The following is a 20,474-nucleotide window of genomic DNA, read 5'->3' as shown; positions in this document are numbered from 1 at the left end:
TTTTATCTACTGCTCCCCAATACTTCTCCTTCTCTTCCTTTGCCCATAGGATCACACAACGGTTTGGCTTGGAAAGGACCTTAACGCTGATCTAATTCCAACTCCTCTGCCATCAGCAGGGATATCTTCCATTAGGCCAGGCTGCTCAGAACTCCATTCAGCCTGGTCTTGAACACTTCCAGGGATGAGGAATCCAGAGTTCCTCTGAGCAACCTGTGCCAGTGCCTCTCCACCCTCACAGTAAATAATCTCATCCAAACCTACTCTTTTAGTTTAAAGCCATTACCACTTGTACTGTCACTACAGACCCTTGTAGAAGGTCCCATGGAAAATCCTTATCATGAAAATGGCACTTGTTTTCAGAAATCTCAAGAGTCACTATTGTCCTTACAATGTAAAATGCTGTTAAAGCAAGATTTTACCCCTTGGTCTTGAAAGCCTCTCATAAGTTGACAGTTCAGTGGAGATTCCTGCAGCAGATGAGGATGCCAGGGCTGGGCCAACACCTTCATGCTCTGAAGAATCTGCCTTTCAGTCTGGGGACACAGAGGGGTCCCATCCCAAATGAATATTAACTAATCTACAGCTTGAAAATGCTTCTCTGCTTAGCTTAGTATTTAATATTTCACAGGAGACAAATTCCTTCCTGATGAATGTGATTGGCTGCTAATGCTGAGACACAGTGTGGGGTCCTGACACAGATGTCCAAAGCCACCCTCTCATTAGTAAGTTATTTCAAGGGCCAGATGGTTTAGCTTTTCTGATTTTTTCACATTGAGGTTTTGCCTACTGCTAGCTGCTCTCTTTCTTTGCTAAGTATTTATGATACAGCAGCACGTAACTTATGGAAACTTTCATGCAACTTATGTAACTTCCATGACAAAGAAAAAAAAAAGTATAATATCTTTCTGGGCTTGACTGCTACTTCACATTGAAAAACTCCTGAAGGGTAGACAGGCTGCCACTCAAAGACAGGCACACCTATGAAGGCATCTCCATTCCTGAGAAGCCACGGCATGTTCACCTCTTTTCCTACCATATGGCTAGCCTGGTGGGAGTATGTCCCTCCCAGTGTCATGGAGGGGAGCAGTGGTGATATTTACTGTGGTTTAGGTTATCTCCTTGCTTGCTTCTACAAGGCTCAACTGCCCAGTGCAAAAATGTGATCTACCAATTCTACCTGCGACTATGTTCCATCCTGCACCCTATGATGTTACCTACCTGCAGCTAAAAGGTTAACACTGATATGAATATAAAAATCTATTGGACATTGCTTTGACATTAATTTGGCTTACTTTTTCCCTGGAGGAAGCTTGTTAATCACCATATACAGGAGCAGTGGGGATACGAATCCTGAAGAAAATTGTAACAAGTTTCTTGCTCAGCAGTGGTATTTTTCCTTAAATTAAAAGCAAATATACTCTTTTCTTCATAAAAGCCTGAAATGTAAGGGGGGGAAAGGAGGGAGACAAAGAATAGAAAAACATGGAAGATGCATCCTTCCCTTTACTTTCTTTTTAAACAAATCTGTCTAATCACATTTAAAGTGCTGCATTATTAACATCTTCACCATTAAATGTTCCATGTCACTAGAAAAATTTATTCTTTAACATGAACCCTGCAGCAGTGATAGCGGGTCAATTATTAGGAGGATGGCAAAATACCAAGAAAATTCAGGGGTGAAAATGAGTGTCTGTCTAGCATACATTACCTGAGACTCAGTTTTGCTCAAGAATAGCAATAAGGCAGAGTCACTGAGCAACATGTGACATTGCAAGCAAAAGAAAAATTAGTCTTCATGGACAAGAGACTGATAGGCCTGAAAAAATGGAAAAATAAAAGGGTTTTTTTTCTCTTTTCTCTTTATTTCTTTTTATTGGGTGAAAAGGGGTAAATGAACCCTGCAGTGTCAACAACAACAAGAAGTTCCTTGAAATAAAGATACATTAATCATCTCAACAACACCTCATTCCAGGCCACATAGAACCACCTATTCTCAGCTGTGAAAAGGATTTTCCTAGGAAAGAAGTAAGGTTTGGAAAAGCCAAGGAAGTACAATGTCAAGACACAACTAGGGTTTAAATTGTGGAATTTGTTCCTATAAGCTAACAGTAGACTTTCCAAAATAGCAAAGCCAAACCATTCCTAAAAGATACCCAGACTTACCAATTGATCAACTCAGCTCTTTGCATATCATAAATAAGCTGACTCTCAAGAAAGTCTTTACTGTCTTTGAAAATGTTTATCTCCTTTGGAGAGTAGGCATCTGTAGATACAGTGTAAGAACTACAAACACAGGGCAAGCAAGAAGACTTGCTCTCATGCAGCTCCTAGCTGGTCATGCTCTCGCTGCCTGCTCATGCTTCAGACCAAGGGTGACTGTGGCTGCCCTGCAAAGCACGGGAACAAGCAACAGGGATCTTCCTGTTCCAGGTCTCCAGAACAACTTCTCTGCCTAGTGCTGGGAGGGGTGCCTGGAGTGGAAAGCAACCTGTGCAAAGAGATACCTTCTAAGGCTTGCACAGTGAGAAAACCAAGCCCAAGCTTTTCCAGTGTCACTTTTTGAAAAATTCCTTAGCCCAGGATTTTTCTCCTGGGAAGCTGAGAAGCCTCAGAGAAAAAGGAAAACAGTTCTTATCTCATTTGCTTCTCCTGTGTTTTGCTCCTTTGGAATGTGGTTTGGAGATTGTTTCATTGGGCTCTGGTGTGAGTTATTTTGACTCAATGGCCAATCAGTGCCAAGCTGTGTTGGGACTCTGGAGAGAGTCACTGGTTTTCATTATTATCTTTTTAGCATTCTGCAAGTATCCTTTCTGTATTCTTTAGCATAGTATAGTTTTCTTTAATATAATATAGCATCATAAAATAATAAATTAGCCTTCTGAGAACATAGAGTCAGATTCATCATTCCTTCCTGCCATGAGGGTCCCCACAAATACAGCATACCACCTTGGTGCTTTGCCTCAGCATTTGAGCCTAGGAACAGGTTTGGGGCAAAGTGGACAAACACTTGGCAAGCTTGGACTCAAGACTTTTCTCATGATACCTCTCTTTATACAGCAGAGACTCAAGATGGTAGAGATAACAAAGCCCTGAGTCTCAAAGGTGCTTAAGTGGCTGACATTACAGAAGAGTTAAAAGTCAAAATAACCTCTGCCAGAGAGAAGTGACCTGGGGGCTCTTGAGTCCAAAGCTTGCATTTCAAATCAGTACATTCTAGACACTTACAGCAGAGGAGGAATTTGGGGAAAGGCTTATTGTCTTCTCCTAACTTAGCAACCTTTGACTGGTATGTACAGAAGCACCATGGGACTAAGATAAATAACTGATTTCAGACATTGAGCAACCGCATGAGGAACTGCAGAAATAGAACCTAACAGTACTCGGTCTCTACATGTTTAAAAGCATCTCTCTATTTGTTAAAAAAAACAAGTGCTGACAGCTGACATTCATAAATGATGGGAGGCTCTGCAACACCTTCTTAAACAAATAGAGCAATCAAAGAGTGTCATTCCATTCAAGAGAATAAACAGCAACAACAGCCAATATTGTTTGTGCTTCCTGGTTCTGTATGTTTTGTGTGTCTATGTGTATGCATGTGTAACAGCAACTCTCTTCTGTAGACTTTTTTTCTGCACACTATTTACAATTCAGTCTCCCTTGATAAACGCAAGCCTTCACCGTCAGCAATATTTCCTTAGTGAAGCTCAGTCTCTGTAGTTGCCAGCTTCTGAGAGCACAAAGCCTTGAGATACTGTATGAAAGGCACCAAACTCATGCAAATTGTTGTAGTAATTCCCTGACAGTGACATCTCTCTGACTTTCACCTTTCATTTTCATTAATGCTCAAAGAAAACCGTCTGTGCTACCAAGGAGACTCTACTCTGCATAGATTGCTTAAAAATCTAAAGTACTCAATCAGGCACAGAGACACCATAAAAATGGTCCTACCTCTCACTGCTCTAGGAATTTTATGGGAAGGGAAAATTTTGAAATGGCAAAATCCCTTTTCAATAAGACATCTCCATCAGACTGCAGAGGTATTAGTGAAGGAGCTTTTCAGTGTGAAGAACAGAATCATAAGCCAGCGTAAAGTTTAGTACAATTCCACTCAAGTCAGTGAAGACAATTACTCCAGATGAGCAACTGCCACAGCCAGTATGTCTGATGAATTACAGCACCAAAATTATCAATCATAAATGAGGAGTTTATGCATCAGTCCCGTTCAGCCTGGGCTATTCACAACTCACTACACATAGCGGTTAAAAAGGAATTAAACAGTATTGTTTCATAAACGAAACTATGGATTGCAATGACTTTGGAGTAGCATAATTCAATATTCTTGACATGAAAGAATACAGATGAAATGGTCTGGTCAACATTTTCAATAAAACATATTGAAAATATTCCTGGGTCCTAAAGCTATACAAAACCAAGTCTTCACAGGAACAGAAGACGTCTTTATATCAAATAAAAATCTTCAAGTTTCCATTTAAATAGAGAAAGAGTATGGCAGGACCTTCAAGCTTCTTTAAACTCTACAGTTTCTAGACAGAAGTGAAAATGTTGGTAAGTCACACCAGCACTGAATTGTTACTTTGTGCAGATAGGAAATTTGATGGAGTAGAGACATGCTGTGTCTTATCCTGTTCTTAATTCCTCTCACACTGATGTTTCTAAATGTCATATCAAGCAGTGATAAGTAAGAGTAGTACAAAGCTTTTTTAAAATAGAATGGAAAACACAGTTAGTCGTGCAGCCTCCAATGAATGTTTTATGGTAATAGCTGCTCTTTCATGTATTCACTTTTATTTACTTCTCCTGACTCCTGTGCTCTTCTTCACCTTTGTCAGGGCTCCTGAAAGTATTCCTAGGCATCAGCAGCAAGGAGTAGTGAGCTGCTACTCTGTCCTTCACCAGACCTGAAGCCTCACATATCAGTGCAGCAACACATCTCCAGTTCTGTAATGCTCAGTGCAACTTTCTTCCCGTGGTTCTTTAAGTAATGACACGTTTGTATAGATATGAGCTAAAAATCCCCAAAACTTGTAGCACCAAGTCTACCCATTAGTCAATGTGAGGCTTGGCTGTCTATTACTGAGAATATGCAGTAAATTATTCCTGAAGGTGAGATTAGAATTCAGGGAGCTCTTGCTCCAGGCTTTTCTATGCTCTGCACCATCAAGTATGGATTTCTTTATTGCATGGAGACAGGGAAGATCATTCTCATACCTCTTTTGGCCTCCTTAGCTGCCCCTAGCATGCTTGCTTTTCCCCCTCAAGAAAATGAGCTAGTTTCACCGGTTTAACCTGGTGTGTTTACTTTGCAACAGATCAGGATCACATACCTACACCCACTCACCACTTTTTACCTCAGGGTAACAAATAACTTCTTATGAGAAGTTAGCTTGGTCACCTATGTTTTTGCACTCTGTTTTGTGCCACTACTCTTCGTGTCTAAAATTGTGCAGTCCAGTAAAACAACAACAACAAAAAAAATTTATAATTGTGAATGATTCAGGCTTGAGAGCGGGGACAAGGATGGGAGAGAGATTTTAGCATTTTTAAATGCTAAAATTGGAATAGAGGAAAAAAGAGAGGCCCCACATTAAGGGAATCCCCAGCATGGAAGATGCAATTTTTCATGCCCTAAGCTCTGTGGCTTAGGACATAACACACAGAGCAGCTCAGAGCACACAGTGGCACTCAGAAGCAAGTGTTCATATGCTCAAAATGAATGTGTGTGCTCCAGGCTTTCTATGATTTTGCTAAGCGCGCACACACACACACAAACAAAAATCAACTTGCTTTTACAATAAAATAATCAGTCATACCTGCAAAAAATTGTTCCTAAATATGTCTTGTGAAGGGCTCTTTAAAACCTATGCACAGGGATCATTTTTGACTGGAACGGAGAGGTGAAGACCATGGGTGCATTCTTTCTCACTTGGTGAATGTGGATAAAAAAACATCTTTCACAACTGCATAGCCTCTAACAGTTCAGGGATGGTTAGCCACAAATGCTGTAAAAATAATCTGGTCTTGAAATAGCAACATTTCTCTTTTTTTTCCCCTATGCTCTCCTTTACTGGTACATACCAGGCTTGCTTCTCAGCTGATGCATATCACCATACCTATACTAATACCAAACATGTACCAGTTTAACTCATCTGAGGATCTGACCCCTCTCTGCTGTCCCAGATCTGTGGTCTCTGCAGAAAGCAATATTATTTTATACAGACACAGAGGTAGGCGTCCTGCCCCCACTAGTTCATATTTAACTCTCTTTTCATCTTGTTTATTTTGCTTTCATGGTATCAAAGCAAGCTGCACACCCAGCAACAAGCTTGCAGCAAATAGGTGCATCTTATTTTTAGCAGATTGCCCTTCACAGGGCACACACTACACTCTCAAGGGATTTATGAAGAGGGTCAGGTCAGCATCTCTATAATTTGAATTTTATTTGTGTGTTAGAAGAATTATGCTTGTCTTTTCCAGTACAGTTGGAGCACACACAGGGATTCAAAAGTAGCATGGTGGGAAGTTACAGTGTGTGGTGACAACCAACCACCACTCAGTATTTTGTCTCTCTGCTTCCCCAGAGATGAAAAGCTCTGCATGCCCTTTCCCCACACCTTAAAGACCCAGATAGAGGAGAGGGGGCAATGTCCTGCCCTCTACAACAACTGAGGCTACAGGCTTCTCCTGCCTGCCAGACTAAACTGGGCCAGGCGCCTCTTCTCACTTTGAGGCAAAGAGACACCATGAAGCCTCGACACTGAGCTGTCAGTCAAGAAAAGACCTAAAACATCCTTTAGCAAGCAGACGAGGATGGTTCTGGAGGTAAAAAGAAAAAGATGACAACCCATGACTCACTCAGACACTGTTTTCTGAGGATACCTGCCTGGAAATGCCATCTCCACAGTCTATTCAGGCTGTGTGGTAGAGATTGGCAGTGAGACCTCCCAAGACAGCTCTGAAACAAACTTGGCTGGACACAACAGAGCAGGATAACATGGTCCTGTCTCCTCTGGGTATCTGACCCCCAGCACTGAGACTAGACACTTCCAGCACCCAGTTTTGTATTTCTGTGCCACACTGCAGCAGTCTGCACCACGCCTGCCCAGGGATCTCTAACACAGCATTGACTCAGCTTTCTCCATCCCCTTTATGCTCTCCCAAAGTACCCACCGTGCAAGACAGACAAATGAAGATCACAGCAAAAACAGGGGTGTCCTCAAGAGCAACACCCTGAGCCACCAAAATACTGCTATATGCTCAGATGGACCAGCCTTGCTCCATTATTGGCTATTACAAGGTCACCATGCTTTGTGTTTTTGACTGGTGTGCCAAAAAGCTGGAACTGTGCCTGTCATTTATAGCACCTTTTCTCAGATGGCTCTCACATGTCTTTATAAACTTTGGTAAATGAGTATATAAATCACCCTGTCCACCACCAAAGTACAATCATCTCTGGGATGATACACAGCAGCTGCTGTAAAATCAAACTGCAGCTCCACACCACAGATTAGGGCAATAAAACATGCTGCATCAGCCACCTGAAATGGATGGAGGACAGAAGGGGGACGTGGTAGAGGACATTTTGTAGTTATAATTACCTGAGTATAAATTGGTGGAAGAGGGTACGGTGTTTAATACTTGCATATCTTCAAATCAAAACAGTCTTCCACCACATGTCAAAACAATCTGACAGTACCATTCCCCATGTTTTGGTCTTGTAAAGCCCTTCCTTTCTGAAAACTGCAGAGCACCTTGATAAGAGCAAAAAGCTGATGTGCTGAGTACAAGCAATAACCTAATCAAATTTCTTAGCAACTGACTTGATAACTAACTGAGCCTGTAGCTTCTGTGTCCCTCCCTTCCTCTCTCTTGCATGACAACTGCACACAGCATCTATATATACCCAGTTCTAAAATAGCTTCTGCTCCCGTAACTCACAAACCGTTCACATAGATCTCATTTTCTGGGCTAAAAGTAGTTAATTGCAGTCACTAAGGGGACTGAACTGCTGCACCCTTTTCCTTATTCTGGGATGGGCTCCTTGAGCAGTGTATTGCCCCCTCCCACCACCCTGCCAAATCATGAACTGTTTATAAAAGGAAATCTTTTGAAGGATGGGGCTGCACAGATCAGATCTACAAATTCCCTGTTATCAGGGACTGCAGATGAATCGTTATCCTTCTCTCCCTCTCTTCTCCTTGGCCATACAGCCATATATGCACCATCTACAGCTAAACCTGACAAGAAAGTACAGGGAATTTATTTGAAAGGTATTTTCAATCACTATATGACATGGGACAGCATGGTTTGGGATGAGGACACCAGTTTGAGTGGAGCCTCATACAGAATTTGTACAGAGCAGAAATTAATTTGAGTGCAAACTCTCTGCACTGACTAGGGACACTGCCACAAGTGTCCCTAGCTTCATAACCTCTCCTACATAGTGCAAAAGATGAAATTATTAGCAAAATATTCATAGAGAACCAAGAGAGTCAAGAATTAAGCATTTGAATTTGATTATTATGGAAGCATTATTAATAGTGAATGGCAGCTCAGTCAGACCACACACAAGCCAGGGTCCATTTAGTTCTCCAGCTTGAATCAGTATCACACTCACGTGTGAACCTCTTGCACTGACTCACACTGCAGTCTCCAAGTGCACAGAAAGGGCTCCTTTAACTGGAACTGGACCAACTGCTAAGGGAAATTTGGTACACACAGAGCTAGTCTTTAACTACCCCAGAATAAACTCCTGAGGTGCTTAGAGGGTGTACCCAACAGCCCCCACTACCAGCTGTGCTGGATGATGAGTCTGTGCCTACAGGAGCACACTCTTGTCCAGGTAGACATGGCCATATCCATGGACTTCCTACGTGGAATATCCTTAAAGGACCACCCAGCTAATGACTGATTGCACTCAGATTTCTACACATTTTCATGGAAATGTTTACCATTTCACATCCCCATCTACAGAAAGAAGTCATATGAATGACATCACACACCTATCCTTAGGATAGCTCTCCCACCAATTCCCCTTTGGTTTCCTAGGCTGTCAGCTTCCAGGAACTGATGAGGAGATTAACCATATTTTCCTTGGGGCTGCATAGTAGGGAGTTCTGTGTGCAAGTCTGCCCCTAGCATTACCCATAAACTGCCCATACTCCAGGCCAAGTTGCACCTTCGCATTTTGGCAGGCCTTAGGGAAGGCAGCTGAACTCACCAGACATGAGGGCACAATTAGGCCTGCCATATATGAATGAAACAAGTAAATAACTCCAGCTCCTGGAAACAAAAATGCCCTTGGCAAATACAGATAGTGGAGAAGTAATTTGAACACAATATAAGAGAATTAGATATCATGAACACCATTTAAAAAAAAAAACAAACAAAAAATCTTACACATTTGTTTGGCTGCTAGAAGACAAAAAAAATGAACATTTAAAACAAAACTTTGAAGTTAAGCATTCACTATGACACAAAGTTTCTAGGCCATCTCTCGTGTTGATAGATTTACACTGCCTTGCTCCCTGCACAAAGCCCCAGACCAGCACATCATACTCACGTGTTTTGCAGAGAACTCGTCGACCTCCCGCAGCACCTTCTCCTGGCACTCCGGGTTGGTGGCCAGCAAGTAGGTGGCAAAGGACAGCGCGCTCGTGGTGGTCTCATAGCCAGCGATCAGGAACAGGAAAGCTTGGCCTGCTATCTCATCCTCTGTTAGCATCTTCTGAGCCTTTTCAGATGAGGCTGTGCCAGCCAGAGGCGCTTCATTCTGTCTGGAAGCAGCAGATGGGCCGAGCACACCCGAGCACCCGGCTGAGGCGCAAGCGTCAAGCATCCACTGGAGAAAATCTCTGCGCCTCTGCAGAACAAGGAACATGAGGGATGGGTCACAGAGCAATGCCTTCCATGGGGGATGGAAGCAGAGAGCTACTTCCTATTTATAGTGCATGCTTGGCTCCTACAGAATGGCCACCAGCCTTTCAGCGAACAAGGAGGCTTCTATAAATCAGCTGGAAATGCCATAACTAACAGCCTGTCATTGCTTTCTTCCCAGTAAGATGAGACTGATCTGCCCCCAATCCACAAGAGGTATGTTATGCATCCTTCACAGAGGATTGCTAATGGCCAGCTCTGCACAGAGCTTCTTTTATATTAGGCTGAGTTCTTGGCACTTGCTGGGAATCAGGGGATTGACACAGACACTGTACATGCAGATTCCACGTGCCCCTGCCAGAGGGAGGCAGCACAAATCATGCTTGGAGGAGCTGGTCCATCTGCTTGGATACACCACCCTCATTTGTCTGTATGGTCCAAAGCATGGAACTCACCATCTAAGTTCAGGGTTGCACCTACATTACTTTCTATACTAGCTTAGTGTGACAGGGCTGAAATCTAATCTCAGTAAACTGGGACATCTTTTTATGAGAAAGTACAGTTATGAACACTTGTAACAAGATAGTCTTTCATTAAACAGTTCCTTAAGAACATATTTGCAGAACCATATTAAAACAGTAAGCATTCCCCTACCACAAAACCTGTTTGGGTGGTTTGTCTTTGCAAAATGCCCACAGAATGATCCTACTGTTATGAGAACTGTTTCTTTCACACTTATTTCTGACACAAAAGCTCTAATAAACAGACCTATGGTCAAGAGTGAGCTGACTCCCAACCAGTGTGGACAGCAAGCTTGATTAGGCTTTGAAATATAACCCAAAAGGTTTGAATTGACTTTTGCGAGTGGGCATAATAGAATTGTGCTGAACCTAAGCCATAAGGCTGTGTGATTGATTTTCAATTCCTCAAATACCAACAGAATACATGATAGCTCAAGGACTCAGAAGTGACTGCAGTGCGAGAACATGACAGCTTGTGCAGTGGAATGGACAAAAGAAGGGACCAAGCTTTTCTTCAAAAGAAAAGAACATCCTGTAAACTGTATTTGTCTGTTAATAATTTGAATGATTTCTTGGATCTGATGTTTGAGAGATAAAGTAGAAAAAAGAAGGGCCAGAGAAAAGGACAGGAAAACAAGATAAGAGTAAGGAAGAAGTAATTAATTATAAATGTCAGACGACTTAATCAGATTATTTATTTTTCACACGACATGGGAAAAGAGAGCAATGAGACAAGAAAACAGGAGAAATACTCAGTGTCCTGTGCTTAGCTCTGCTGCCAACAAACTGTTCTGATCGATCTACAGGCAGAGAGGAATGGTTATTTTGGGGTTTGAATAACACAAGGGATTGGCACAGTGCCTCTTCAGCAGCCCCTTCCCTCCACCCCAGAGAATCTTTCCATTATGTACCTTGTACCCAACGAGCATCTTGCGCCCTGGTACACCCAAAAATCAATGCTTCGGATAGCAGCCAGTGCCTGCTGAAGGACTCTGCACATTCTCCAGTCAGACTGAATCACCTCCAAGGCATGGGAGACGTGCTTTTTCACCAGCAGGTGAAGGCACACAGAGAAACGCTACAGACACTCTCCTCTGCAAATGAGCTGCAGCTCTGAAAACACTTCCTTGTGCCTAGACGGAGGCACAATTCCCACCAGCATGATAGGATACCTCTGCTCCATTATGTTCCTGTAGACTGGAGGAAGTGAGACTCCATGCAGACTTCAGCTGTGAATAGCTCAAAATCTTGTTTAATTTTTCTGGGAAGGAAAAGTTTGTTCATGTCCTGGGAGTTCATGTATTGCATGACTCAGAGTCCAACTCTTTGGCATACCCTGTGCTTCAGGGATTTCTCTGGTACATATATTTGTATTAAGCCATTTTTAAAATTGAAAAAAACAAGCAAACAAGAAAAAAAAAGCCAACCTAACAAAAAAAATTCCAAAACCAAATAAATAAACAAACAAGACAAAAAAGAAACAATGACAACAGAAAAAAAATCAAACAAAACACAACAACAACAAAAATAAAACCCAAAAAAACAGGAGAGTCCAGTTCCAGTGTGTTCATTAGCGTGTGGATAAACCAATTCAAAGTAGTAATGAACCGCATCTGTAGAGGCAGTCTCTTTATCTGCAAGACTAGCCACCATCACCTAAACTACCTTCATAACATAAAAATGTATAATTACATTCCTTTTCAGTGGAATTGTAGCACTGTAGCCTCCTGCAGCTCAAAAGGTGTAACATTTGCCATGGTTCTGCATCCATCCTTCTCTAGCTGTGAATTTTCCTATAAACAAACTCATTGCCCTCTAAGGGTTTGCTGCTCCTAGCCATGAGCTGTTAGACGAGCCTGGTCTTATATTTAGACAATACATTCTCTGGAGACCCTGTAAGATGTTTCTCCAGCCTTAAACAAAATCAGGTCCTGGCCTTATACAAAGCATCGGGTTATTGCTGTGATAGCAAAGTAATAATCATAATAACTACTGAACAAAATTTCATTCATGAGAATTTTTGCTAAAAGCAAACTTAATGAATACCAGCACAAGTGAATATTCCCAGGAATGTGCTCTGAAATGCCTCTGTGGCCATTTTGAGGAGCTCTTTTTATTACTCACATAATATATTTGGTTAGGAATTTAAAACCTTGTCTTGTTGCAGAATCTGTTTTTAAGGTCATCCTATTCAGAAAAAACTGGATACCTGATCTGTGCCATGTAACTTGCTCAGAGGTGAGCAGGGGTTGCTAAGAGCAATGGCTTCATAAAAAAACCTTGCAAAAACAACATTCATTTGTAAAAACAACTTGAATAATAGTGGGGGGGGGGAAAGCATAACATTACAGAGAAGCAAGCTTTCTTCCAAGAGAATTCTACACAGTGGAAGGAGCTATATTTCAGCAAAGCTTCTCTTCCTTATGCTTCATTCTGCTTCACTTTAGGCATCAGTATAGAGTGCCACATAAAAAATTATCCTCAACCCAAGCGAGAGAAAAGATTTCCAGGGTTATAACAAGGCATAATGAAACATATTTTTTTCCGCACCATCAGGATGGAAAAATTGCTCTGATTCCAAAACCTAACAATGGCAATAGAGGCAAATACTAGCATAAACCCAAATATAATTGGATTGTTAAGTGCTAGAAATAAGGAAAAAGCATCTCATGAAAATTCACGGGCAGGGGGGTTTCCACTTCAGCTGACAGCAGAAGGAAAAAAAAAAATTTAAAAATTAAGTTTTTTTCTTAATTTAACAACAGACCAGGTACTTACAGTGCCACTGCACAAAAGCAATTCTTTGGTCATCACATCCAGCTGCTGGCTTCCTTTCTCCATCAGGGACATTTGTTTGATTTTCCTCACAAAAAGCAGAAGCCCATAATAGCCTCCATCCTGTCCTCTGACACTTGCATAGTTATGTTACAATGGCCTCAGAAACAAATTCCTGCCACAAAAGAATGGCGTGCTAATGCGATGGACTCTTGATTTGCCCCTGTACAACACAGAGCCTGTCATTAAGCCAATGATAATTGAATGGAAAGCTAAGATTCGAACAAAACCCATATAATTTGAATGCAGTGTGGGACAGGGTGAATGTCTAACTCGGCAGTGACACAGACATCCCCTCTGAAATATATAATAAGACAAGCTCCGCTTACAGCTTCCCCAAGATAGACACCTTGCAGTATATTTCCTGACACCACTGTTCTGGGCCGTATCATTCCTCTCATTAGTCTCCTTAGGCATCACCTGGCCGTGCAGAGGAGCGGCTCTGCACAGAGGCGGAATGAGCGGCGCGCTCCGCGCTGGAAGAACAGACGTGTGCGGTGCCAGGGAAGGCCAGGCCGCCAGAATCCACCTCTCCTCCTCAAACCACGGCTCTCCAGCCCCACAACTGTCAGAAGGAGAGAGATGTACCGCTCACACGCGAGATGCAGCATGACTTTTGTCACAGGAGGCAAGGGATGGCTCCAGCTTGCTCCTTCCTGAACAGGGAGTTGTGGTTTCCTATCTGAGGCTGACATGCCAGCTGACCTTCTGGCAAATTCACCATGCTTTGGGGATACAGGGGACCCTTGGGGCATGCTTTTGCTACAGAGATTAAGCTGTTCAACTTCTCTGCAAGCTGAAGTAAAAAATTACTTAAGGAAATCTACCTAATATTTATCAGCTTGAATTTTAGTTCTTAATGTTTTGATTTCAATCATGTTTTCTGCAAATTATACTCAAATTTTGTACCACTCTGATAGTTCAGATCTGCATTTTGAGTTCAAAAGAGCCCAGAAACACAAAAATCTACTTTATGATAAATCAAAATAAATGACATCATTGGTTGATAGTCTGTAAAGCACTTGTGGTGTAAAAGTCATGCAAATGTGATGCTACAAACATAATACCAATCACAATAAACTGTACAGGCCTTCCTGGTCTTTCTCAAATGCTCTGATTCAAACTCAAAAAGACAGATTTCAGAATCCTTATCTATCAAGGAGAAAGCTCACATCTCATATTATTTCAGCAAACTTGTACAAACACTGCTAAGTCAATGTATATCCAGGAAGCTTTTTATAAGCTTGATTTGGCAACCCTCTTTTTAGGTAAGACAAACCTGTGTCACAATGAAGTTATCAGTAAAGCACTGCAGTAGCTACCCAGATCCTTTTGAAAAAGAAGCACAAAATGCAGTCCCACTAAAACTATCATTTTGCCAAACATCTTTGAAAGGATCAAGTTCAACCTCTAACACTTGCAGGCTTTATTTCATTTCTCAGTGAAATCACAAAAAAAAAAGCCAATTTCTCTGCCAATATATCCAATTCCAAAACATTCCAGAGAGAGTGTCCTTTTGCCTTGTGCTTGAACACAGAAGTTCAAACCAAATGAGAAGCTCTCAAATTTGTATGTCTGAAGGTTCAGGACATGGTGCTCCCACAGGTGATACTCAGCTCTGGAAGGACCTGGGCTCTGTTGGACTCCAGGGTATGGCCTTTGCTCAAGAGAGGCTGGGAGACTTCAGTCTGGCAATTAAAGCTCTTTTGTTTGCATTTGTTAATATCAGCAGAAGAAAACACTGCAGTGTTTTTACAGTAAATGGGCTGAGGCTCTGAGGGCAGGCCGGTCTTACAAAGTAATATAACTTGCACTTTAAAAAGTGACTAAATGTAAAGCAAAAAAGAAAAATTCACTGAGTGCTGATTCTGAAAGTGGAGCAGCCTTCTGCCAGTCTGATCTGATCTTAATACCTATAATAAAACCCCAAGCTGAGTAGATTTTGTATAACTTTGGACTTGCTATTTTCTTATATTATTATCACTAATCTTGCATGCAATTTTTTGACAGTAGTTCACATCTATAAGAGAACCCTGTGAGCCTTTAATAACACTGCATTTGATGTCAGAAGCCACAGCAATGCCTTTGCTTGCTACTTGAAAGGAATGTGTCCCTATAAAGACGTTGCAAGAAAGCAAAATGAAAGCTGCCCCCAGGAGGGGCAGGCTTGTCAGCAAATAGATGAAGGCACCTGCACAGAAAGAGTCAAACATGGCAACAAAACAGATCTTCTCCTTGTGACCAATGTTCTTCTAAAAAATTAAAAAAAAAATAAAGTCAACAGTAAGCCTGAATTAGAATATGATACGGATTTTATTGGCTGAGTTTGCCACTAAACCTGCAAAGTGGCCAATATGATTTACTGGTTAAAGCACTGCCCTTCCACAGAAGCTGAGATGCTTTAAGCCGCACTCCCTTTTTTTGCCTGTAAAGCAGAGTTATAGCTGGTGCAGCTTCTCCATCTGTAAAATCGGTACAACAGACATCAAATCTTATAAAACACCGTGAAGAGAAGCTAATGATGATCTCAGAAAACCGTTTAAGACCTAGGATAAAAACAGATTTACACAGACTCAAAGAGTTTAAGGCAAAAGCATCATCATAGAGGAGAAGGAGCCCTGGAAGGAACTCAGCAAGTTATCTGCTTCATCCCCTTGCCACAAGGCAACATCAGCCAAATCAGCACTGACAGCTGTTTGTCTAACCTGTTCTTAAAAACCCAGCAAACCCTGACTTCCCACAGCATCCCCAGGCAGTCCACCCCAGCCCTGGACCTTTTCAGAGGTTTCCCCTCCTCCAGGGACTCACCACAGCTACGGTAAATCATAACATTTCACCAGCTACATCCATAATGTCTGCAACTCCACAGCCTGTACCTGTTTATAATGTGTGTGTGTGTATATATATATACATATATATGTATGTATATATATGTTTTAAATATATCTTTAATAAAGCATGCTGATAAGATAAAAATCAAACTGCTGAAAAATACAAAATGATTTTCACATAGTAGTGCCTCCATTCACGAGGGGGAAGTGTCCACAGGTACTGGTGGTTTCCTTCTCAGAAATTTTGCACCTTTCTGACTTTCAAAATGCAAAAGTAAAAGCATTAGTAGAATACAGAGGGATTAAGCCTAATTCAACCTGGAAATTAAGCTGGAGGGAATTCTTAAAACCAAGATTTTGTTAGTGACCCATCTCCCCTCAGTTTATACTGCTGCAAGTGGCACTAGAGGGCTCACATCTTGAAAGACAGCAGCCTCCTTCTCCATATGGTCTCACACAGACCAGGGATGAAAATCAATTTGAATTTCAGATCTATTAGCAAATTAAGAGAAAGAACAGAACTGGTTGTAGTTGATATAATCTTAATACAGGTGTTACCAGCTCTTTCAGGAGCAGACTGGTTTTTAGATCCTAACCAAAAGCCAGACTTGGCTGAAGTGCTATGTAAGATATAGAGATACCACAGTTATGAGTAGGAAAAAAATAAGATACACTCCTATTTGGTTGTTTTATAAACTGTGTGGGCCCACAGAGAAACCCACAGCTATCCTTGAGAGCTGGAAACTCTTCCTGTAGCTGTTCAGTGTAAAATCAAGGGACTGTCTGCAGCCTGGTCTATTTACACCTCTAGTGAACTGGATACTCTGGGGAGTTTCCCTCCAGTACCAGGCTCAGGTATCTAAGACAAGCACTAAGTTTTTCACCATGAAATTCAGTCTAATGGTAAAGAAGTGTCATGGAGTTTGTGGCAGCTGCTTGGCGGCTCTGCCACACTGGGCTGGCAGTGTCAGCCCAGGTCACAGCACAACAGCATAACCAGCTCCCTCCATCACATGCACACTTGCGGAAGGATCAGAAAGCAGCCCAAAATTCAGTGGCTGGAGAGTCACATCCAGCTTTCCCAGTCTCTGCATTGTGGTGAGCAACAGACATTGGCAGCAAATATCAGTGGACAGCAACCTCCTCATTCTGTATTTGCAAAACATTTAGGATAACACCAGTCTGATAATGACTCCTGGCATGATTGCAGTGCAAACAATAAATATTGGATCTGTGTGTGTGGTGGCTGAGCTTCTCCTGCCCCACACATGTTTTTCTGCTACAAGAGGAGGAGTGACATTACCAGAATACACAGTGTGGAAAGATAAGAAAAGAAATAACTGAGTGGTGGGGGAAAGAATAGCTCAGGCCAGGCCCTGCCATGCATGCCAGCATGTGGAGCAGGCACCCATCCCCAAAGCAGCAGCAAGCTGCCCACCCTACTGCACACTGCATGCATGCATCCTCTCCCAAAGCTCATCTGGCCTCCCACTAAACCATCTGACACTCCTCCCATCTGTTATTTGCACGAGGAAGGGAGGATGCAGGAAGGGAGTGTTTTAGGCTAAGTGTTTGACATCCAGAAGCTTGACCCTCTGCTGACTCAAACTGCTGACTAAAGGCTGCTGTTGCAGGCAGCCCTCTGCTCTTTTCTATTTGCCAGAGACTACAATTTTATTTGCTTAAATTAAATTCCCAATTAATAATAATTTCTTGTTTTAGCAGTTGACTCACATTCAAAAAAAATGCACAGGAATCTCATTATTTCTTTCTTACTCTTTGTTCTTCCAGCCCCATATGCTCCTTTTAACATTCTTGCAAAGCTCCACCACTCACTTTGAAGAGCCATCAGGACATTTCAGGGCCATTCAGGGAATTTACTGCTCACATCCTGCTCTCCCTCATCTTTTCTCAGGGTTTGTTCAAGATCCTTTCTTTCTGCATCACACAACATATAGATTGTGTATGTTTTGAGGGAAGGAACAGCTCATTATTTGGTTTTGTGATGCCCTTAAGTAATTTCAGGAAAACAAAAAAAAAATATTTTCTTTTAACTAAACTGATCATGGTTTTGAGACTGACATAAATGGCATGTACTCTTAAAAAAAAAAAAAAAAGGCACAGCTAATGTTATTTATATTCTGTATTAACAATATGGGGAAAAAAATTGAAATTGTCATTATCACTTCTTCAAGCAACTGCTCTCCATTGCTGGCAGGCTATCCTACTGCCAGCTTATCCATTCATGATCACACCTACACCCTACATTAGGATTTATCCCGGATTTTCAGCTATATTAAACTGGCTTTTACCTGAAGTACATAAATCACATCTATATCTGACTCTCATGACTTGTGTGCGTGAAGGGATACAGGCTTCTAACACAGTGGGTGAAAGCACTGGGAAGGAAAGGATTATTTTCAGCTAACCAGTGACCAATAACAAACTGTGTTATCCTCCACAGTTTCATGGGTGCTTGGTTCAGTTATGGGTTTTATCCAATAGATGGCTCCTCAGTAGCAGGAAGGATTCTCCCCCTGCTCTCCTTTCCTTCACAGAGTTTCAATATGACTTTCTAATATTTACACAGCTATTATCTTGCAAATATAGGCATTTTGTGCACACTGATAAACACACAGAAGCAGCACGTGTGTGTGAATTAAAGAACAAAAGAAAAATTAGATGACATTTTCTATTACTGCCTGCCACTTTGTCCTCTGCCAGTACAAGGATGCATGAAAAATGATAGCCTGGAATGCTTCCTAAAGTCAAACGGAAAAAAAAAATACAACTATAGAAACATTAACAGCATGCCAAATACAAGCTGTCTTTCTCCCCAAATATATGAGGATATCTCCCATATCTTACGTATCCCTGACTGAGCAATACTTAAGGAACTTACAGGCATCATTACTACTCTGTCAACAAAAGATTTTTCACAAGAAAAAATAAAATCCTGTGTGTAATTATCAATATAATGACCCAGGAGGATTCTGTATAATTGGCAGGGTGCAAGTTAACATCATCATGAGTAAGGTTAACATTTCTGAGACAGTGAAACTGAATACATTTTTGTTGTTTTACAGGAAAACATAATTAGAATAATAACCCCCAAGATATTCAGAAAAATCATGTTTATCCCATAAAGACACTTGTCTGAACCAGAAGAGCAGTTCCCAGTCATTTCTGTTCTGAGATCTTTCCTGCATCTCAGTCAGGTCTTGTCAGGATCCTGTCAAACCTGGTGGTAACCCCACTTTGGGATTGTGACCCTTTGGTCCGGCCACATGATCAACAGAAACAGAACACCCACAATAAATAATAAATTGCATAGAAGCCAGATGACAGCTGCTTAAATTCCCAAGATTTAACACTTCAGTGGGGTACAAGTACAAGCCCTCTATACCTGCTGTTAGCATCTAAAATAATATCATTCCTAATAATAACCTTCATCCTTGAAATATTAAGCTGCTTTGAAATGTGGAGGAAAGGTACCATTTTACTACAAATACACATATAAATATGTAGCATCACAACATTGGCACAATTACAGCCATAATAACTGTCAAGGAAAAAATAACTGTTTCATCCCTGTTCAAAGCTGAGCACAAGCACTGGTCTCATTTCAGCATTCCAAAAGGACTTGCCTAATTCCATGCCTCAAGTCAGCTTTTTGCTGGCTAAAACCTGGAAAATTCAAACCAGCTGGCACCTCGGTCACTCCAAAATAAGCTGAGCAGCAGCATGCCTGACCATGGGGCTGTGACTCTGTTGCTCTCCTCTAGCCCTGAGCAGATACTCCAAGCAGCCCTCTATCCTCGACGTGCATTATGCAGAGAAACAGCACATGTAAAGGCAGCCTTATGATCTGGTGATCCCTCTCTGGCTCTTTGCATGCTCAAAGACATTGCTCTCAAACTGCATGGAGCAGATTTAAACCCTGGCCAATCCCAGCTGTGGTGAAACACCGAAGCTCCATCTTTCCACTTGGCTCTCTCTCCCAGGACACTGGAGCCAGCAGAACTCACCCAGCCCCAAAGCCAAGCCTGCAGCCTTTCAGCCACCTTATCTCTCTTTAAGGGGCAAATATACAGGCATGTCAAAAAATCAAGAGTTCACAACTGAAATACTGACAATAATTTTCACCGTGGAGCAGTTTAAAAGAGGCAGCAGTGATATTCATTAAGCTGTTAATAATGGATTGTGGCACAAAGCAATTTATCAAGTTTCCACTGTAATTAAAATCACTGAATATTCGGGCACTTGCAATGCACCTAGCTCTCCCTGCTTCTGAAGCTTTACATTTTAATGTGAATTATAGCTCCCTCTCCCCAGAGAGCTACTAAAAAGCCCATTTTAATTGGTATGTTTTTAATTGAGATTACATTAT

General features: G+C 41.7%; 1 protein-coding gene across 1 annotated transcript in view; it reads right to left on the bottom strand.

Moving 5' to 3' along the window:
* TBXAS1 (thromboxane A synthase 1) overlaps nt 1–20,474 on the bottom strand; it is a 227,867-nt gene that overhangs the window by 56,911 nt on the left and 150,482 nt on the right. The window contains exon 9 of the mRNA XM_041486019.1: nt 9,584–9,883. Within this exon, the coding sequence (XP_041341953.1) occupies nt 9,584–9,883 (300 nt within the window). The remainder of the gene's footprint in view (nt 1–9,583; nt 9,884–20,474) is intronic.

Source organism: Pyrgilauda ruficollis, unplaced genomic scaffold (genome assembly GCF_017590135.1).
Source record: "Pyrgilauda ruficollis isolate IOZ18807 unplaced genomic scaffold, ASM1759013v1 scaffold73, whole genome shotgun sequence".
In the NCBI taxonomy this organism is placed as follows: Eukaryota; Metazoa; Chordata; class Aves; order Passeriformes; family Passeridae; genus Pyrgilauda; species Pyrgilauda ruficollis.
Note: the sequence above shows the minus strand (reverse complement) of the source record. Positions and strands in the feature narration are given on the sequence as shown.